Genomic DNA, 22362 nt, shown 5'->3' with positions numbered 1-22362 from the left:
CATACAGAAGGATGCCTGCTCTCCATTGGTCTCAGCCCGAAAGCTGTCTCTCAAGCGAGCAGGACCATTTGGGAGCACTTGTGTGCATGTAACTTATTTATTGTATCAATAAAAATATGCACACTGTATAGGCTAATCTATACTCGGGCTCAAATTCATCTTCAGACAGAAACCGGCATTTAAAGCAAGGACGATCCGTTGCAAGCGAGGGCTGACACCGGCTATTAACGGTATCCATTTAGGCGTCTTTGACACTTTCTGACACAGGTAAGCAGTCTCCGATCCTATTGAACCTGCTTGTGTATTTACACCTTTGTGGACTTGTGCCCAATATTTCCGCTGGATCGTTGAATAGGCCTATTTATAAGGTTTGTTGTTGCAAATGCTGGGATTGCACACACAGGCAGTCAGTGACATAGATATGGCTGCCATCATCCTCTTTTAGCAGTAGAGACATGATGTAATATGGTAAAATAGACGCCGCTATTACTAAGCCTACAATATGTTTGCAATAAATGGTTTGTTGGTTAGAAAATGCATGCAAAGACTATTTAGGCTACAACATTCGGATTGGTGTGGTTGTTCCGGGTGCGTTATCTTGCATTTGTAGCAGCGCTCGCACACCCGTTTAGAAAGCTCGCTCTAGTACGGAATCCGATACAGTTTGTCGGATAGATAGAGCCGTCTCTTTGTAGCCTAGGCTATACTATAGTATAGCTAGATAGAGCCGTCTCCGTATAGCTTACTGTATTTGCTGTAGCTGGTGTTTCTTCCAGCTTTAGTTAGCAACGATAGACAGCGACTGTTCTCGCTATGGAGGTCGGATGATGTTTGAATTTCATCCATGATGATGCCTATGATGAGGCCATGATCGTCCCTTTTCTATTGGTTGATGCTGCCAGCTGGTGCCTATGGTGTCTGCCGCTGACTCATCCGTCGCTCTGGTGAAACTAGCTGTAAACCTGTGTGATACATTATAATAATCTGTTTATTTTGGTTAATGCTGTGTATTTTAAACTTGTTGATCAAGGTTGTGATATTTTTTTTTATATCTCCTTGAAAGCGTAAAGGCTTAATTAGTCATTTTTCTGCTTTGGACTTCAACATGTTGTTTCAGTCATAGCTTCCAGGGAATAGCCTATTTTTTAACTGAACTGTAAAGATGGACAAGTATTTCCTGAATTCCTCTTGCATCAGAAAGTGTAGATAGCCTAATCCCTGTCCCCTCCTATGCATCATGACACCACCCTTGTTCTACAGTCAGTACCCTATAGGTATAGAGGCAGTATATAGTACAGTCAGTACCCTATAGGTATATAGTACAGTCAGTACCCTATAGGTATAGAGGCAGTGTATAGTACAGTCAGTACCCTATAGGTATAGAGGCAGTATATAGTACAGTCAGTACCCTATAGGTATAGAGGCAGTATATAGTACAGTCAGTACCCTATAGGTATAGAGGCAGTGTATAGTACAGTCAGTACCCTATAGGTATAGAGGCAGTGTATAGTACAGTCAGTACCCTATAGGTATAGAGGCAGTATATAGTACAGTCAGTACCCTATAGGTATAGAGGTAGTATATAGTACAGTCAGTACCCTATAGGTATAGAGGCAGTATATAGTACAGTCAGTACCCTATAGGTATAGAGGCAGTATATAGTACAGTCAGTACCCTATAGGTATAGAGGCAGTATATAGTACAGTCAGTACCCTATAGGTATAGAGGCAGTATATAGTACAGTCAGTACCCTATCGGTATAGCGGCAGTATATGGTACAGTCAGTACCCTATAGGTATATAGTACAGTCAGTACCCTATAGGTATATAGTACAGTCAGTACCCTATCGGTATAGAGGCAGTATATAGTACAGTCAGTGCCCTATAGGTATAGAGGCAGTATATAGTACAGTCAGTACCCTATAGGTATAGAGGCAGTATATAGTACAGTCAGTACCCTATAGGTATAGAAGCAGTATATGGTACAGTCAGTACCCTATAGGTATAGAGGCAGTATATGGTACAGTCAGTACCCTATAGGTATAGAGGCAGTATATAGTACAGTCAGTACCCTATAGGTATAGAGGCAGTATATGGTACAGTCAGTACCCTATAGGTATAGAGGCAGTATATGGTACAGTCAGTACCCTATAGGTATAGAGGCAGTATATAGTACAGTCAGTACCCTATAGGTATAGAGGCAGTATATGGTACAGTCAGTACCCTATAGGTATAGAGGCAGTATATAGTACAGTCAGTACCCTATAGGTATAGAGGCAGTATATGGTACAGTCAGTACCCTATAGGTATAGAGGCAGTATATAGTACAGTCAGTACCCTATAGGTATAGAGGCAGTATATAGTACAGTCAGTACCCTATAGGTATAGAGGCAGTATATGGTACAGTCAGTACCCTATAGGTATATAGTACAGTCAGTACCCTATAGGTATAGAGGCAGTGTATAGTACAGTCAGTATCCTATAGGTATAGAGGCAGTATATAGTACAGTCAGTACCCTATAGGTATAGAGGCAGTATATGGTACAGTCAGTACCCTATAGGTATATAGTACAGTCAGTACCCTATAGGTATAGATGCAGTATATAGTACAGTCAGTACCCTATAGGTATAGAGGCAGTGTATAGTACAGTCAGTACCCTATAGGTATAGAGGCAGTATATGGTACAGTCAGTACCCTATAGGTATATAGTACAGTCAGTACCCTATAGGTATATAGTACAGTCAGTACCCTATAGGTATAGAGGCAGTGTATAGTACAGTCAGTATCCTATAGGTATAGAGGCAGTATATGGTACAGTCAGTACCCTATAGGTATATAGTACAGTCAGTACCCTATAGGTATAGAGGAAGTGTATAGTACAGTCAGTATCCTATAGGTATAGAGGCAGTATATAGTACAGTCAGTACCCTATAGGTATAGAGGCAGTATATAGTACAGTCAGTACCCTATAGGTATAGAGGCAGTATATGGTACAGTCAGTACCCTATAGGTATATAGTACAGTCAGTACCCTATAGGTATAGAGGAAGTGTATAGTACAGTCAGTATCCTATAGGTATAGAGGCAGTATATAGTACAGTCAGTACCCTATAGGTATAGAGGCAGTATATAGTACAGTCAGTACCCTATAGGTATAGAGGCAGTATATGGTAAAGTCAGTACCCTATAGGTATATAGTACAGTCAGTACCCTATAGGTATAGAGGCAGTGTATAGTACAGTCAGTACCCTATAGGTATAGAGGCAGTATATAGTACAGTCAGTACCCTATCGGTATAGAGGCAGTATATGCTACAGTCAGTACCCTATAGGTATATAGTACAGTCAGTACCCTATAGGTATAGAGGCAGTGTATAGTACAGTCAGTACCCTATAGGTATAGAGGCAGTGTATAGTACAGTCAGTACCCTATAGGTATAGAGGCAGTATATAGTACAGTCAGTACCCTATAGGTATAGAGGCAGTATATAGTACAGTCAGTACCCTATAGGTATATAGTAGAGTCAGTACCCTATAGGTATAGAGGCAGTATATGCTACAGTCAGTACCCTATAGGTATATAGTACAGTAAGTACCCTATAGGTATAGAGGCAGTGTATAGTACAGTCAGTACCCTATAGGTATAGAGGCAGTATATAGTACAGTCAGTACCCTATAGGTATAGAGGCAGTATATAGTACAGTCAGTACCCTATAGGTATAGAGGCAGTATATAGTACAGTCAGTACCCTATAGGTATATAGTACAGTCAGTACCCTATAGGTATAGAGGCAGTGTATAGTACACTATACACAAATTGTAAAGAAAGGTTTCGGTATATATGAGAATATTTGGGATAGTAAATAGAGTGACTGAAACGCAGCGAATGTTTTTTCCCGTGAACAAATGTCCAATCTGTCCAGTCAGTGTGTGTGATTTGAGATCCTACATCAGATACAGTATATTGTTCTATGGCCAATAAAGGCTAATAATAATTTGCTAATATAGGCTACTGTATTTGACTCACGTATGTAGTGTAACCACGTGTCTGACTCTGAAACTATCTCGGACTAAATTGCTTGTTCATGAGCTTGGGAAGTAGCACAGTTGTGTGATTTTGACAAATGGGCTCGGTCTGGTCTCCACCCTGGTTGGAGTCAGTGTTTCTGTATGGGTGACTGTACTCTCTACCTTCCAGGAAGTTTTCCTCCTCTGTTGACTTTGTCATCGTCACCACAGTAAAAAGATAAAAGAGCACATCAGTTTTAACTAATAGATGACTACGCTATAAAGTTGAAGGGACACTGCAGTCCAAAATGACAAATAATACAAGCTATTTTTCTGGTCATTTGTCAACCTAGCTGTTGGTGTTTCTATCCTCTCAGTGACTTTACTCATTTCAACACTAAACATTAGAACTGATAGTATTCTGATCTCGTACGCAGGTTGCCACAATACTGCTCTTCTCTTCTAGGATCCACTCTCTGTTGCCTCTGTCAGAGTTGGAGTGGGACTTTCAGTGTTTCCTTTCTTTTTGTATTTTTCTAAAGCACATTCACCGTCCCCAACCCCAGCTCCACCATGCTGACTGGTCTGTTCCGTATGCACGGCATGCTGGTGGCCTCCCACCCCTGGGAGGTGATCGTAGGCACCGTCACCCTCACCATCTGCATGATGTCCATGAACATGTTCACCGGCAACGACCAGATCTGCGGCTGGAACTACGACTGCCCCAAAATGGAGGAGGTACGGAACCTGGATAGATGGATAATACTGTGCGGGGGAGCTGGAGGGGATACCTAGTCAGTTGCACAACCAAATGTATTCAACCGAAATGTGTCTTCGACATTTAACCCAACTCCTCTGAATCAGAGACGGTGCAGGGGTCTGCCTTAATCGACGTCATCGGCGCCCGGGGAGCAGTTGTTGTTCAGGGTTAATTGCCTTGCTCAAGGGCAGAACGGCAGATTCTTTCACCTTGCCAGCTCAGGCATTCGAACCAGCAACCTTTCGGTTACTGGCCGAACGCTCTTTACCGCTAGGCTACCTGCCCGCCCCATAGAGCCATAGACTTATGTAAGAATGGCGGTATAGGGTTAGGAAGGTTGGATTAAAAAGGGAAAAGGGAGGGGTTTGAGGCATAGAGGGGAAAAAGGGGGGAGGGACTGAGGAAAAGAGGAGTTGGTCGATTGGGGCCGGGGGGAAGAGGAGGAGTGAAGGCCTTTGTCTTCTCTGCACCGTATCGTATCGGGACATTCTTAGACTAGAGCTTTCCAGTGTAATGTAAGACCTATAGGGGCTTCTAGCAACCTAGTTTAGGGGCCTATACTGTAGTGTACACTTTCACCTGGTACCATATATGGTTTGGAGGGTACATACACACTGTATTCTTCATTGAGTACAAGTAGGACACCTAACAAAAGGTAGCTTGTTCACAATACAAATCAATTGTATTTAAAGTGCATTTTGTCTATCAACTTGTCTATTTCATGACACACAGTAGTTAGGCATACTTTCTGTTCATAGTCGTTTTAGTTCCTTGAGTTAATCATCATTGTTTCCTCAGTGATTTTTTTAAATGACTTTTATGATTGACTTACTTCAGTGATTATGTTGTCTCTGCCTCCCTTCCAGCTGGTTCTAAGCAGTGACATCATCATTCTGACCATCACACGGTGCATAGCCATCGTGTACATCTACTTCCAGTTCCAGAATCTACGGCAACTAGGATCCAAATATATTCTAGGTGAGCATTTACTGTAATTATCCTGTAAATATACTGTAAAATACACAGTCAAATGAATCTTGCAAGTGACATAAAATATATTGTAGGTCAGCATTTTTTTATACTGTAAATACTATGTACTGTAAACCATACACTTATGTGACAGTGTAAAGTAAAAGTAGCGTGTTAATCTAAAGTGAAATATATTACAATATCAAAATATAGTCTAGGCAATCGTTGTCATTCAGGGTCAAGCAATATTCAGTTAAATATACTGTATTATAACCGGGTCGTTCAAGCCCTGGATGCTGATTGGCTGAAAGCCATGGTATATGAGACACTATACCACAGGTATGACGCAAAACGACTTGTTTACTGTTCTAATTAACCAGTTTATAATAGCAATAAGGCACCTCTGGGGTTTGTGGTATATGGCCAATATATCACGGCTAAGGGCTGTATCCAGGCAGAGTATAACACACCCCCTCGGGCCTTATTGCTTAAATATATCCTGTAAATTCAATCTAGCAAGTTGCAATTCTCACAATATCAACTTTGTTTTTAGGTATCGCTGGACTGTTCACCATATTCTCCAGCTTCGTATTCAGCACTGTCGTGATTCACTTCCTGGATAAAGAACTCACTGGCCTCAAGTAAGTAAACCCACAGTACAGTGCAACACACAACGTTTCTGTCAATATTGATGTCGTATGTTGAATGTTCCCAAGCATCCACACATTGCTCCAGGTTTAGACACAGTTAGACACAGTCACAGTAGGCTATATATTTTTTTCAGTGAATGTATGCTTTGGATAAAAGCATTTGATAGGATATATTAATAAACTCTGAGCCTCAATTTTCCTCTTTAGTGTTGAGATTAGTCGGCCTAATATCACCAAGATTTGTAATGGAGGTAATTTAACCATTTGTGTAATTACTATAGAGGAGAGCCTGTTGCGCTCCGTTCAGTGCTACTCTGACACACAGTCCTCCATGTTGTTCTCCAGTGAGGCCTTACCGTTCTTCCTGCTCCTCATCGACCTCTCCAAAGCATGCGCTCTCGCCAAGTACGCACTCAGTTCAAACTCACAGGTACATTTCACCTCCTACTCCTGTGGAAACACGTCAGTAGTAATAAACAATACCTTATTTGGTTATTATACAGTTGGTATATGCTATTATAAACTGGGTGGTTCGAACTCTCTATGCTGATTGGCTGACAGACGTGGTATATCAGACCGTATACCATGGGTATGACAAAACATATATTTTTACTGCTATAATTACGTTGGTAACCAGTTTATAATAGCAATAAGGCACCTCGGGGGTTTGTGGTATATGGCAAATATACCACGGCTAAGGGCTGTATCCAGGCACACCGCGTTACGTCGTGTTTAAGAACAGCCCTTAGCCGTGGTATATTGGCCATATACCACACCCCCTCGGGCCTTATTGCTTAAATATAACATATTTCTGTGATAGCGACATACTGTAGTAGTTGACCCATGTTGAAAAGGCTTAAAGGGTTTCATAAATACATGTGATTAATAAATTAATTGATTTATTTATTGATTGATTGGTTGATTGATTGGTTGATTACCTGTGTAACAGGACGAGGTGCGCGACAACATCGCCCGTGGCATGGCCGTCCTGGGGCCCACGTTCACTCTGGATGCCTTGGTGGAATGCCTGGTGATCGGGGTGGGCACCATGTCAGGTATGGAGGGGAGCATGGAGCACCCTATTCATATATAGTGCACTACTTTTGACCAGAGCTGGCTCCACAGAGAATATAATATCATTTTGGACGCAGTATTACTGGATCTTCCAGGTTTGATTGATTGATTGATGAACTGATTGATTGATTTTCCAGGTTTGATTGATTGATGAACTGATTGATTGATCTTCCAGGTTTGATTGATTGATGAACTGATTGATTGATCTTCCAGGTTTGATTGATTGATGAACTGATTGATTGATTTTCCAGGTTTGATTGATTGATGAACTGATTGATTGATGTTCCAGGTGTGCGTCAGCTGGAGATCATGTGTTGTTTTGGCTGCATGTCTGTCCTGGCCAACTACTTTGTCTTCATGACATTCTTCCCTGCCTGCGTCTCCCTGGTCCTAGAGGTAAGGGTTAACACGCACACACACACCACACACACACACACACACACACACACACACACACACACACACACACACACACACACACACACACACACACACACACACACCATACAGACACACACAGACACACACACACACAAATGTCAAATGAAATAGGTGTAAAGTGAGAGCTGTAGATGTGGAAGGAAAGGAGAGCCATAGCATGAGTGGAAATCTACACTAAATGCCTTTAAGCAACATTATGAGACAGACACTAAATGCCTTTAAGCAACATTATGAGACAGACACTAAATGACTTTAAGCAACATTATGAGACAGACACTAAATGACTTTAAGCAACATTATGAGACAGACACTAAATGCCTTTAAGCAACATTATGAGACAGACACTAAATGACTTTAAGCAACATTATGAGACAGACACTAATTGACTTTAAGCAACATTATGAGACAGACACTAAATGACTTTAAGCAACATTATGAGACAGACACTAAATGACTTTAAGCAACATTACGAGACAGACACTAAATGACTTTAAGCAACATTATGAGACAGACACTAAATGACTTTAAGCAACATTATGAGACAGACACTATATGCCTTTAAGCAACATGATGAGACAGACACAGCGTCTATGACAGGTTGAGTGTGTGTATATCCTGACTTGGTTGTGTGTTCTCTCTTCAGCTGTCCAGGGACAGTCAGGAGGGTCACCCCATCTGGCAGCTGAGCCACTTCTCCCGCGTGATGGAGGAAGAGGAGGATAACAAACCCAACCCTGTCAGCCAGAGAGTCAAGATGATCATGGTAAGACTACACTGCTGTGTGGTGTGTGGTGTGTGGTGTGTGTGTGTGTGTGTGTGTGTGTGTGTGTGTGTGTGTGTGTGTGTGTGTGTGTGTGTGTGTGTGTGTGTGTGTGTGTGTGTGTGTGTGTGTGTGTGTGTGTGTGTGTGTGTGTGTGTGGTGTGTTGTTAGCGTTGCTGTTAATGTCTCTCTGTTTGCTCTGTAGTCTCTGGGCCTGGTAATGTCTCTCTGTTTGCTCTGTAGTCTCTGGGCCTGTTAATGTCTCTCTGTTTGCTCTGTAGTCTCTGGGCCTGGTAATGTCTCTCTGTTTGCTCTGTAGTCTCTGGGCCTGGTAATGTCTCTCTGTTTGCTCTGTAGTCTCTGGGCCTGTTAATGTCTCTCTGTTTGCTCTGTAGTCTCTGGGCCTGGTAATGTCTCTCTGTTTGCTCTGTAGTCTCTGGGCCTGGTAATGTCTCTCTGTTTGCTCTGTAGTCTCTGGGCCTGTTAATGTCTCTCTGTTTGCTCTGTAGTCTCTGGGCCTGGTAATGTCTCTCTGTTTGCTCTGTAGTCTCTGGGCCTGTTAATGTCTCTCTGTTTGCTCTGTAGTCTCTGGGCCTGGTAATGTCTCTCTGTTTGCTCTGTAGTCTCTGGGCCTGGTAATGTCTCTCTGTTTGCTCTGTAGTCTCTGGGCCTGTTAATGTCTCTCTGTTTGCTCTGTAGTCTCTGGGCCTGTTAATGTCTCTCTGTTTGCTCTGTAGTCTCTGGGCCTGGTAATGTCTCTCTGTTTGCTCTGTAGTCTCTGGGCCTGTTAATGTCTCTCTGTTTGCTCTGTAGTCTCTGGGCCTGGTAATGGTGCACGCCCACAGCCGTTGGATTGCCGACCCTCTCTCCCTCAACTCCAACCTGGACGTCCCCCAGGTGGGCTCCATGTCCCTGGACGACCATGTACCCAAGAGGATCGACCCCGAGAGACCCCTCTGGCAGTTCTACATGTCAAGGTGAGTTCTACCTGGAATTTTAATTCACTTCTGGAACTGACTGAATTTAAATGGAATTGATCCCAACCCTGGACTGTAACTTGACCAATCAGTTTCAATAGTGAAACGTAAATGTATGTGACATTTTATTTGAAGTACAGTCCGTCTTCTCTTCTGTTATTTAATCCATTGTTCTCTTGTTCTCCCTCCATCTGTTCTGTCCCCAGGTTGGTCAGCATGGATATAGAACAGGTGATCTGTCTGGGCCTGGCCCTGCTGCTGGCCGTCAAGTACATCTTCTTCGAGCAAGTAGAGCTGGAGTCCACCCTGTCTCTGAAGAGCCCCATGTCCCTGTCCCAGGGGCCTGACCGTGCCCCCCGCTGGGGCACAGACCAGTGCTGCAGGAAGGAGGTTGCCCCCTGCCCCCCCAAGTCCCCCCTCAGGCCCGCCACCCCCACCACCACACCCCCCGCCCTGGCTGAGGCCACCAAGGAGGAGAGAGGTACGGCAGGGAGGAACAAGACGTGTTGTAGAGTGGTGTTATGGTGGTTTGGAAAGGACTGTGAGAAATGCATTGATGAGAAATGCGTTCACATAAGCTGGTAGCATAGCTAGCATACATAAATCGGTGGTGGAAGTCAGTCATTTTTAACTGTAATGCAGTTGATTGGTGACGATGACATGAACATATATTGGGGTTGACATCTTTATAAGCATTATACTCAGATTTTTACCTCAACATAGTGTGAAATACACATATAAACAATATCCTAAATCTAGGCTAATTTTGCTGGGGGGCAGTGAGGAGATTCGGGATCTTTCCCCTAGCCGTTTCCATGGCATTTCCATTGTTTTGGTCGAGTTCCATTGACGTCTTTACTGCATCTATTGTCCAATGTATCGATCAATACATTCCTTACAGCGCTGTCTGGCTCTAGAATGACCACTCTCTCCCGAGTGGCGCAGTGGTCTAAGGCACTGCATCGCAGTGCTAGCTGTGCCATTAGAGATCCTGGTTCGAATCCAGGCTCTGTCGTAGCCGGCCGCGACCGGGAGACCCATGGGGCGGCGCACAATTAGGGTAGGGGAGGGAATGGCCGGCAGGGATGTAGCTCAGTTGGTAGAGCATGGCGTTCGCAACGCCAGGGTTGTGGGTTTGATTCCCACAGGGGGCCAGTATAAAAAAAGAATGTATGCACTCACTAACTGTAAGTGGCTCTGGATAAGAGCGTCTGCTAAATGACTTAAATGTAGAATAGATTTAAACACGGTTCAACTCTTTTAGGGCTTTGCTCTGAACCCATTGGTTAACTTAATTATCGTTCCTTTCCGTCCCTCTTTCCCCCTCCTCCCCTCTCTCCCTCCTCTCCCTCCTCCTCCCCTCCCCTCCCTAGCCGAGGTGATCCGGCCGCTGCCTGCCCCGACCACCGAACCCCAGCCCACCAAGAGGGTCTTCCGTCTGGGCTCTGTGGAGGAGGAGAGGGAGAGCCAGGTGGAGACCCCCAGAGCAGACCCCTCTCAGCCCGCTCAGCCCAGCCGAACCTCAGACCCCAGACCACTGGAGGAGTGCCTGGCCATCCTAAAAAACCCTGAGGTATGGTGTGATGTGTACTTACATAGCTATGGTCCACATGCACGCTCACATAAATATTACATTGTAGAATAATAGTGAAGACATCAAAACTATGAAATAACACACATGGAATCATGCAGTAACCAAAAAAGTGTTAAACAAATCAAAATATATTTTATATTTGAGATTCCTCAAGTTGCCACCCTTTGCCTTAATGACAGCTTTGCACACTCTTGGCGTTCTCTCAACCAGCTTCACCTGGAATGATTTTCCAACAGTCTTGAAGTGTAATGCATTGAAATAGAACTGACCCTCAACCCTGTTTCACAATGACAATCCAACGACAGTTTCTATGGTGTCCATCTGTAGGAGTATTGGGTCTCTGTGCGGTAACCCGTTTCTTCAGTCTATGGGTTTAACTATATCCCTAACGAGCTTAACTCACTTTACTCTCTTATGCTGAACCCATTAGAGCAGGACAGTAATAGAGGACGTACCTTCAGTGACTCCATCGTCTGATAGTCACCTGATCTACCTCTGACCCAGTGGAGGCTGGTGGAGAGAGAACACGGAGGCCAGGCTTCTTTCCAGCCATTACAATGAGCCTGTCCTATTTAAAGTTGTGGGGGGCGATGAGGAGATTCGGGATCTTCACTCACGGCATCTTTCTCCCACGTGTTTCCAATGCATTTCCATTGTTTTGGTCGAGTTCCATAGACCTCTTTACCACATCTATCAAAGGTAGATCAGGTGACCGTCAGACGATAGGTCACAGGTAGATCAGGTGACCGTCAGACGATGGGTCACAGGTAGATCAGGTGACCGTCAGACGATAGGTCACAGGTAGATCAGGTGACCGGCAGACGATAGGTCACAGGTCGATAAGGTGACCGTCAGAAGATAGGTCACAGGTAGATCAGGTGACCGTCAGACGATAGGTCACAGGTAGATCAGGTGACCGTCAGACGATAGGTCACGGGTAGATCAGGTGACCGGCAGACGATAGGTCACAGGTAGATCAGGTGACCGTCAGACGATAGGTCACAGGTAGATCAGGTGACCGTCAGACGATAGGTCACAGGTAGATCAGGTGACCGTCAGACGATAGGTCACAGGTAGATCAGGTGACCTATTGGATATTTCAATGTTATTACATACATTTCTTATCACCAAGATCCATTGCATTGCATAATGCTCGAGACTGAGTGAAAAGTGCTTTATACATGCATGTGTGTGTGTTTGTATTTGAGTTAACAAAGTCTCTGCGTGTCCTCCACAGATGGGAGCCCGATTCCTGAGTGATGATGAGGTGGTGGTTCTGGTGAACTCTAAACACATCCCTTCCTACAAGCTGGAGGCCATGATGGAGAGACCAGAGAGAGGGGTAGCCATCCGTAGACACATGATCTCCTCCAAGCTCCCCAACACCTCCGCCCTCTCCGCTCTGCCCTACCTGGACTACGACTACTCTAAGGTGAGGCTTTCTAGGCTTCTGGCTGAAGTTGATGTGTGGTTGATACAGTATGTACACCCAAAGGGCATTAAAACATCAATGCTTGATGCACAAAACAGTAATTCAGTTCTTTGTTTTTAGTTACACAAACAGTACAGGATGTAACGTTGATGGAAACTGAAACCAATCTTTGTTGATGTTTTGGTTGCCAGGTGATGGGGACCTGCTGTGAGAATGTGATTGGATACATGCCCGTTCCAGTAGGTGTGGCTGGGCCTCTTCACCTCGACGGGAAGCAGTTTCAGGTCCCCATGGCGACCACAGAAGGCTGCCTGGTGGCCAGCACCAACCGGGGCTGTCGCGCTATCGCCGTGAGTTACAGATACAGTGTTGCATACTGCACTAGACAATGGCTGTCCAAGATAGAATTACTGTACTGTATACCAGTAACTACATATGGAAGTATATATTAAACAGTACTACTACAAATAATCCAGTGAAGTAGCTGTATCCAGTCTATGACCATCCTGACCTTTCCTTAACCTTTGCCCCCTCTCCTCTCCCCATCCCCCAGTTGGGTGGCGGTGCAAGCAGTCGTATCCTGGCGGACGGGATGACCAGGGGTCCTGTGATTAGGTGCCCGTCGGCCTGCTTGGCTGCAGAGGTCAAGGGCTGGCTGGAGAGCACCGACGGATTCCAGGCCATCAAGGACGCCTTCGACCACACCAGCAGGTCAGAGGTCAAACTGTCTGGAATATAAATACTTTAGATTTAGGGGATATTGAGGAGGAGTGTCTCAGTTATAGTCTCAGTTATAGAAATAGTATAGAAATATAATGTGGGTGGAGTCTGTTATAAAGAAATAGAATGTGGGTGGAGTCTGTTATAAAGAAATAGAATGGGCTTTTATAAATCGGTCCACTCTATATATTCTATTTCTATGGTCAACATTTGAAAGCAGATGTGAAGAGAGAAGACTGATGGCCTCTTGTCTTTTGGTTGTGTTTCCAGGTTTGCTCGTCTGCAGAAGCTCATGATCGGTCTCGCTGGTAGAAACCTTTACATCCGCTTCCAGTCCAGAACAGGAGACGCCATGGGAATGAACATGATCTCTAAGGTGTGTGTGCGTGCATACGTGTGTGTGTGTGTTAGACATTTAATGTGTGTGTGATTATCATGTGTCATGTTAATTAGCTGGTTATTGTCTCCCTGTATGTGTTGTTCTGTATATGTCCTGTATGTGTTTTTCTTTATATGTCCTGTATGTGTTGTTCTGTATATGTCCTGTATGTGTTGTTCTGTATATGTCCTGTATGTGTTGTTCTGTATATGTCCTGTATGTGTTGTTCTGTATATGTCCTGTACTGTATATGTCCTGTATGTGTTGTTCTGTATATGTCCTGTATGTGTTGTTCTGTATATGTCCTGTATGTGTTGTTCTGTATTTGTCCTGTATATGTCCTGTGTGTGTTGTCCTGTATATGTCCTGTATGTGTTGTTCTGTATATGTCCTGTATGTGTTGTTCTGTATATGTCCTGTGTGTGTTGTTCTGTATATGTCCTGTATGTGTTGTTCTGTATATGTCCTGTGTGTGTTGTTCTGTATATGTCCTGTATGTGTTGTTCTGTATATGTCCTGTATGTGTTGTTCTGTATATGTCCTGAATGTGTTGTTCTGTATATGTCCTGTATGTGTTGTTCTGTATATGTCCTGTGTGTGTTGTCCTGTATATGTCCTGTGTGTGTTGTTCTGTATATGTCCTGTGTGTGTTGTTCTGTATATGTCCTGTGTGTGTTGTTCTGTATATGTCCTGTGTGTGTTGTTCTGTATATGTCCTGTGTGTGTTGTTCTGTATATGTCCTGTATGTGTTGTTCTGTATATGTCCTGTGTGTGTTGTTCTGTATATGTCATGTATGTGTTGTTCTGTATATGTCCTGTGTGTGTTGTTCTGTATATGTCCTGTATGTGTTGTTCTGTATATGTCCTGTATGTGTTGTTCTGTATATGTCCTGTTCTGTATATGTCCTGTATGTGTTGTTCTGTATATGTCCTGTATGTGTTGTTCTGTATATGTCCTGTATGTGTTGTTCTGTATATGTCCTGTATGTGTTGTTCTGTATATGTCCTGTTCTGTATATGTCCTGTATGTGTTGTTCTGTATATGTCCTGTATGTGTTGTTCTGTATATGTCCAGTATGTGTTGTTCTGTATATGTCCTGTATGTGTTGTTCTGTATATGTCCTGTGTGTGTTGTTCTGTATATGTCCTGTATGTGTTGTTCTGTATATGTCCTGTGTGTGTTGTTCTGTATATGTCCTGTATGTGTTGTTCTGTATATGTCCTGTATGTGTTGTTCTGTATATGTCCTGTATGTGTTGTTCTGTATATGTCCTGTTCTGTATATGTCCTGTATGTGTTGTTCTGTATATGTCCTGTATGTGTTGTTCTGTATATGTCCAGTATGTGTTGTTCTGTATATGTCCTGTATGTGTTGTTCTGTATGTGTTGTTCTGTATATGTCCTGTATGTGTTGTTCTGTATATGTCCTGTGTGTGTTGTTCTGTATATGTGTGTAACCAGCATTGTGTCTCCACCTCCTCAGGGAACAGAGCAGGCTCTGGCCAGGTTACAGGAGCAGTATCCTGAGCTGGTGGTTCTAGCTGTCAGTGGGAACTACTGCACCGACAAGAAGCCTGCAGCCATCAACTGGATCGAGGGCCGGGGCAAGTCTGCTGTGTGCGAGGCCACCATCCCAGCTAAAGTGGTCAAAGAGGTACACCACAGTTCATACAGTTCGATCTTGTATTTACATTTACATTTTAGTCATTTAGCACACGCTCTTATCCAGAGCGACTTACAGGAGCAATTAGGGTTAAGTGCCTTGCTCAAGGGCACATCGACAGATTTTTTTTCAACTAGTCGGCTCGGAGATTAGAACCAGCGACCTTTCGGTTACTGGCATCTTTATTTTCATATTTTTTTATTCAAAATGTAATATTGATAGTCATTCCAGAACTAGGTCAAGTACATATGTCATATTTGAGGTGTGCTTAATTTGGCTAAGAGTTTGCACTTTTTTGACAATTCCATTGGTTCTATTGAACCAGTCAAACTACATCAAGCAAAGCTCAAGTATTTGACCCATGTCTTAGCTGATCTATGCACCATGTTTCTATGTCCGAGCCGATCTAAGCACCATGTTTCTATGTCCGAGGCGATCTAAGCACCATGTTTCTATGTCCGAGGCGATCTACGCACCATGTTTCTATGTCCGAGGCGATCTAAGCACCATGTTTCTATGTCCGAGGCGATCTAAGCACCATGTTTCTATGTCCGAGGCGATCTACGCACCATGTTTCTATGTCCGAGGCGATCTAAGCACCATGTTTCTATGTCCGAGGCGATCTAAGCACCATGTTTCTATGTCCGAGGCGATCTATGCACCATGTTTCTATGTCCGAGCCGATCTAAGCACCATGTTTCTATGTCCGAGGCGATCTAAGCACCATGTTTCTATGTCCGAGGCGATCTACGCACCATGTTTCTATGTCCGAGGCGATCTACGCACCATGTTTCTATGTCCGATGCTTTGTGTATTCATGTCTTGAGTGTATTTCCCCTGTCTATTCTACCAGGTGTTGAAGACCAGCACTGAAGCCCTGGTAGATGTCAACATTAACAAGAACCTGGTAGGTTCAGCCATGGCTGGAAGTATCGGCGGCTACAATGCACACGCAGCCAACCTAGTGGCAGCCATCTACATCGCCTGTGGACAGGTGAGGGAGCACTGGATTGGTCTTTTCAAAGGGGATATAGTTTCATTGGATAAATGTTTAGAGTGGGAAGAATTGTACATTTTATTTTGTTACATAGTGTACTGTACATGGAGATATTGAATTTGTAAGTCGCTCTGGATAAGAGCGTCTGCTAAATGACTTAAATGTAAATGTAAACATAGCTTTATAGTCCTGAACTAAAAAGCTATGTTTAATGTGCCAGGACTAGGCTTAATCTGTGTCCGGAATAACAGCCCTATAAAAGCTTTTTAAGTCCAGGAATATGAGTAATCTGGGTCCGGGAAACCAGCCCATAATGTAACAAACTTTGTGTTGGGCACTAACCGAGTCCACCTGTGTCTGCCAGGACCCAGCCCAGACGGTGGGCAGCAGTAACTGCATCACTCTGATGGAGGCGTCGGGTCCTACAGGAGAAGACCTCTACATCAGCTGTACCATGCCCTCCATAGAACTAGGGACCGTAGGAGGAGGAACCATCCTGGCACCACAGCAAGCCTGTCTGCAGGTAGGAACACACACACACACACACACACACATCAGTCATGGTAAACAGTATCTAGATTAGAATACAATGTTATATAGACTGGAACATCAATGTATTGTGTACATTAGAGTGCGTTTCATTCCATAAAATAACCTCATAGCAGACATACAGTTATCTATTAATAATGTGTGAAACGTATAAGCGAAACATTAAAAGCTCTACATAAATACACATATACAGTAAATATCTATATCTGCTGCAGAAGGTCACTGTCCATACAGTAAATATATATATCTGCTGCAGAAGACCACTGTCCATACAGTAAATATATATATCTGCTGCAGAAGACCACTGTCCATACAGTAAATATATATATCTGCTGCAGAAGACCACTGTCCATACAGTAAATATCTATATCTGCTGCAGAAGATCACTGTCCATACAGTAAATATATATATCTGCTGCAGAAGACCACTGTCCATACAGTAAATATATATATCTGCTGCAGAAGACCACTGTCCATACAGTAAATATCTATATCTGCTGCAGAAGATCACTGCCCATACAGTAAATATATATATAGGCTGCAGAAGACCACTGTCCATACAGTAAATATATATATCTGCTGCAGAAGACCACTGTCCATACAGTAAATATATATATCTGCTGCAGAAGACCACTGCCCATACAGTAAATATATATATCTGCTGCAGAAGACCACTGCCCATACAGTAAATATATATATATGCTGCAGAAGGCCACTGTCCATACAGTAAATATCTATATCTGCTGCAGAAGACCACTGCCCATACAGTAAATATCTATATCTGCTGCAGAAGACCACTGCCCATACAGTAAATATATCTATATCTGCTGCAGAAGACCACTGCCCATACAGTAAATATCTATATCTGCTGCAGAAGACCACTGCCCATACAGTAAATATCTATATCTGCTGCAGAAGACCACTTCCCATACAGTAAATATATATATCTGCTGCAGAAGACCACTGTCCATACAGTAAATATATATATCTGCTGCAGAAGACCACTGCCCATACAGTAAATATCTATATCTGCTGCAGAAGACCACTGTCCATACAGTAAATATATATATCTGCTGCAGAAGACCACTGCCCATACAGTAAATATATATATCTGCTGCAGAAGACCACTGCCCATACAGTAAATATCTATATCTGCTGCAGAAGACCACTGCCCATACAGTAAATATCTATATCTGCTGCAGAAGACCACTGCCCATACAGTAAATATCTATATCTGCTGCAGAAGACCACTGCCCATACAGTAAATATCTATATCTGCTGCAGAAGACCACTGTCCATACAGTAAATATCTATATCTGCTGCAGAAGACCACTGTCCATACAGTAAATATCTATATCTGCTGCAGAAGACCACTGCCCATACAGTAAATATCTATATCTGCTGCAGAAGACCACTGTCCATACAGTAAATATATATATCTGCTGCAGAAGACCACTGTCCATACAGTAAATATATATATCTGCTGCAGAAGATCACTGTCCATACAGTAAATATCTATATCTGCTGCAGAAGACCACTGCCCATACAGTAAATATATATATATGCTGCAGAAGACCACTGTCCATACAGTAAATATATATATCTGCTGCAGAAGACCACTGCCCATACAGTAAATATATATATCTGCTGCAGAAGGTCACTGTCCATACAGTAAATATCTATATCTGCTGCAGAAGGTCACTGTCCATACAGTAAATATCTATATCTGCTGCAGCCTAAACGGGCCTCATTGTCTTCATGTGATTCCTCTCCCACTGTGTTGCTGTAGATGCTGGGCGTGCAAGGTGCCAGTCAGGAGTGCCCTGGGGAGAACGCCAGGCAGCTGGCCAGGGTGGTGTGCGGCACGGTGCTGGCAGGAGAGCTGTCCCTCATGGCTGCCCTCGCCGCCGGGCACCTCGTCAAGAGTCACATGACCCACAACAGGTGAGGGTTCAGGGATAGTGTGACGAGCAGTGGAATATTTGTGGAAATGTAGGGATACAAATGGTTTTAATTGAAGAAGAAAAAAGCGACTCAGATCTCCACTCTATATAGCTTAAACGTATAGATAGATTCTTGTCGTGTTTATTCTGTCGTGTTTGTTCATTATTTTCTACAGGTCCAAGGTAAACCTGCAAGAAACAACCCCTGGCACCTGTACCAAGAAGGCATCTTGAGATGTTATGGATCATAATGGTTCTCTGGCTGTTGGGGTATAGAGTGGAGAGAGAGACCTTCCCTGGGACCAGCACAACACAACAGAACCGAGGACTGAGTCCCAACTGGCACCCTATTCTCATTATAGGGCTCTGGTCAAAAGAAGTGCACTATAAAGGGAATAGGACGCCATTTAGAACACAGCCAAGAACAAGGAGCATCACGTCTGGACAGAAACACAGATACATATTTCATATTTAACACTATTTCGTCATGTTTAAAAAAACACAAGGTGGTCATTCAAAGTGCTGTCCTTTTCCCAGATCAGTCTACTTATCATCATGCCTCATTGTGCTGGAAAGTGGAAAGGAAATTGAAACACAACGTCTGAAATCAGACAGATTCTCTCTCTCTGGAGTATTTTTGTATTGTGAATGAACTTTTATTTTTTATTTTAAAGCAGTTGACTATGAGCACTTAATAATCACTGACATGTACACGTTAGCACCAGGCTTTGTTTTTGATAGTGCTTGGGTTGATGGTTCGATGCCGAAGCTGTTTACTGAGTACCTAAGAGTTGAGTTTAGCCACAGCAGAACTGTGACAGAATGGTAGAGTTCTGTTAGCCTGGTCCCAGATCTGTTTGTGCTCTTGTCCACTCTATTGTCATTGCCAAGCCAAACATGTTTAGCATGACAATTCCATACGGAGTTGGCAAGAGAGCAGGAACAGATTGGCACCCAGGCTAGAGTTCTGTACCGTAACAGAACTCGAATTCTAGATTGTCTTCAAAGAAACAGTGACATTCAACGAAAGCTGGAGATTGTCATTCTGAAAAAGTATACCTTAACGTTTTTGATTAATGTACTTGCAAATTGTTTGAATTGCCAAATACAGTCTTCGTAACCTAAAAAAGTAATTCCCTAAAAACAAAGCTTTAGCCTTTTTCTCTTACAAGAACTTGAGTTGTATAAGGTGTGCAATGCTAGGGAGAAAATAGACATTTAGCACTTTTTTAAGGTTATAGAGACACAGGCATGTATGCAGATACAGGTGCTACAATAAGCTATCTAATAAGATATGACGCTGGCTTGAGTGGGTAGACTGACCAGTGTTACTGTGGAAAAGAACAGTGTGAACAAGTGGCACTGACTACACAAAAGACAACTAACCGGTTTGGCTTCAAATGTCTGCCACTTTTAAAATGGATGCCGCCTCCTGTGTAACTAGCTACAGTATGTGCACTATGTACTGTTTCAAAGCCATGTCTTTGGACGGTCAGAAACGGCTGTTTCAAACCCATGTCTTTGGACGGTCAGAAACGGCTGTTTCAAAGCCATGTCTTTGGATGGTCAGAAACGGCTGTTTCAAAGCCATGTCTTTGGACGGTCAGAAACGGCTGTTTCAAACCCATGTCTTTGGATGGTCAGAAACGGCTGTTTCAAAGCCATGTCTTTGGATGGTCAGAAACGGCTGTTTCAAACCCATGTCTTTGGACGGTCAGAAACGGCTGTTTCAAACCCATGTCTTTGGATGGTCAGAAACGGCTGTTTCAAACCTATGTCTTTGGATGGTCAGAAACGGCTGTTTCAAACCCATGTCTTTGGATGGTCAGAAACGGCTGTTTCAAACCCATGTCTTTGGACGGTCAGAAACGGCTGTTTCAAAGCCATGTCTTTGGACGGTCAGAAACGGCTGTTTCAAAGCCATGTCTTTGGACGGTCAGAAACGGCTGTTTCAAAGCCATGTCTTTGGACGGTCAGAAACGGCTGTTTCAAACCCATGTCTTTGGATGGTCAGAAACGGCTGTTTCAAAGCAATGTCTTTGGACGATTCAGAAACGGCTGTTTCAAACCCATGTCTTTGGACGGTCAGAAACGGTGGGGAAAGGGAAAACAGTCATGGTTGATTGATTGTGTGAGTCACAGACTGCTGGTTTGTACACATTTCTAATGGTGAATGTGTAGATCTGATCTGAGCATTATATTTCTTTAGTCAATGATGTATTTCTCATATATTTTGTAATAAAAAAAAATGAATTTACAATAAAAATGTACAATAGAAAACAAAGTTAGTTTTTATTGACTTCTTGTCTTGAACTGAAGTTATGATGTTCTTTAAATGTTGATGTAGTCGTGGTTTAACTAACTAAATAACTACTGTATTTTAGGTTTAACTATTCAATGATTATTGTCTTTGAGACTCAAAGGTATCAAGGTTTCTCTTTACAGTCATCACGATGTCCAACAACGGGACAAAGGGTGTTTAAGTGAGCCGTCAGTACTTCAAACTTTTCCAACCTCATGGGGATCCCCTGTTATTATCTAAGTCTAAGGGACCACCACTCAGTATCCTAGTTGAAGTCCACTTGAACAGGTTATTGCAGACTCAGTTCAATGTTGGGGGTCATAGCTGATAGCTCAATCAATGTCTTAGCATGTGAAAACTGTATGGGAACTTAATGACCAGGCTTGGTGACCACACACACACACACACACACACACACACACACACATAGTGAAGCTACTGTAAACTACTCTCATATACACAGGCAGTAAAAGTGACTCTTGAAACAGGATTAGAAAGCCATTATTTTTTCCCCTTGACCCTAAACCCTGAATAGGGGCCGTCTGTATATATGGCTTTGAGGGCCGTTGGATTTCCATAGGGTTAAGGTTTCAGAATTCATCCTGAGTGATGTCACAATGGGAAGCCCTCACCAGAGCGAGCGGCCAGCCAATCAGCTCCAGGCTCATCACATCTCACCAGCACAGGGCCTGCTTATTGGCTGATTCTTAAGTAGGATGGCCACGGAAGGTTCATGAATAATGTAGTACTTATTACCTGCTTATGGTGTCTCTGTCCCAAATGGTACCCTATTACCTACAGGGCTCTGATCAAAAGTAGTGCACTATATAGGGAATAGGGTGTCATTTGGGATGAAACCATGGAGTCTTCAGCACTAAGCAACAGGACAGAACAAGGAGTGTCCCTGTAGGTCTATGTTCACAACTACAGCTCTTTACTTGACAGTCCTTTGTGTAGATATATTTCGTCATGGCTCTCTAGTATGTTATGAGTACTACATTTTTACATTGACTGTCTTGTGTATGTTATTTTACTCTCACAAAACATATTACATATTCCTATGTATGTATTCCGATACCTACAAATGGCCAAATAAACTTGAACTTTGAACAGTAAATATGCATCACATGAAAATAAGTGTCTGCAG

At 43.2% G+C, this 22362-nt stretch overlaps 1 protein-coding gene across 1 annotated transcript; it reads left to right on the top strand.

The window, feature by feature from the left end:
• On the top strand, positions 1-21197 carry hmgcra (3-hydroxy-3-methylglutaryl-CoA reductase a). The gene is made up of 20 exons (XM_041835918.2): positions 1-267; positions 4548-4743; positions 5632-5743; positions 6288-6375; positions 6730-6814; positions 7334-7439; positions 7748-7854; positions 8543-8662; positions 9473-9636; positions 9843-10117; positions 11010-11209; positions 12468-12662; positions 12854-13012; positions 13216-13373; positions 13653-13758; positions 15246-15416; positions 16279-16419; positions 16787-16945; positions 18760-18914; positions 19090-21197. The coding sequence occupies exons 2-20, from the start codon at positions 4579-4581 to the stop codon at positions 19145-19147; spliced, it is 2724 nt and encodes a 907-aa protein (XP_041691852.2). The 5' UTR covers positions 1-267; positions 4548-4578; the 3' UTR covers positions 19148-21197.
• Positions 21198-22362: the final 1165 nt, after the last annotated feature.

The sequence above is a fragment of the Coregonus clupeaformis genome, chromosome 18 (assembly GCF_020615455.1).
Source record: "Coregonus clupeaformis isolate EN_2021a chromosome 18, ASM2061545v1, whole genome shotgun sequence".
Lineage (NCBI taxonomy): Eukaryota > Metazoa > Chordata > Actinopteri > Salmoniformes > Salmonidae > Coregonus > Coregonus clupeaformis.
The sequence above is the reverse complement of the archived record's forward strand: the minus strand, read 5'-3'. Positions and strand labels throughout refer to the sequence as shown.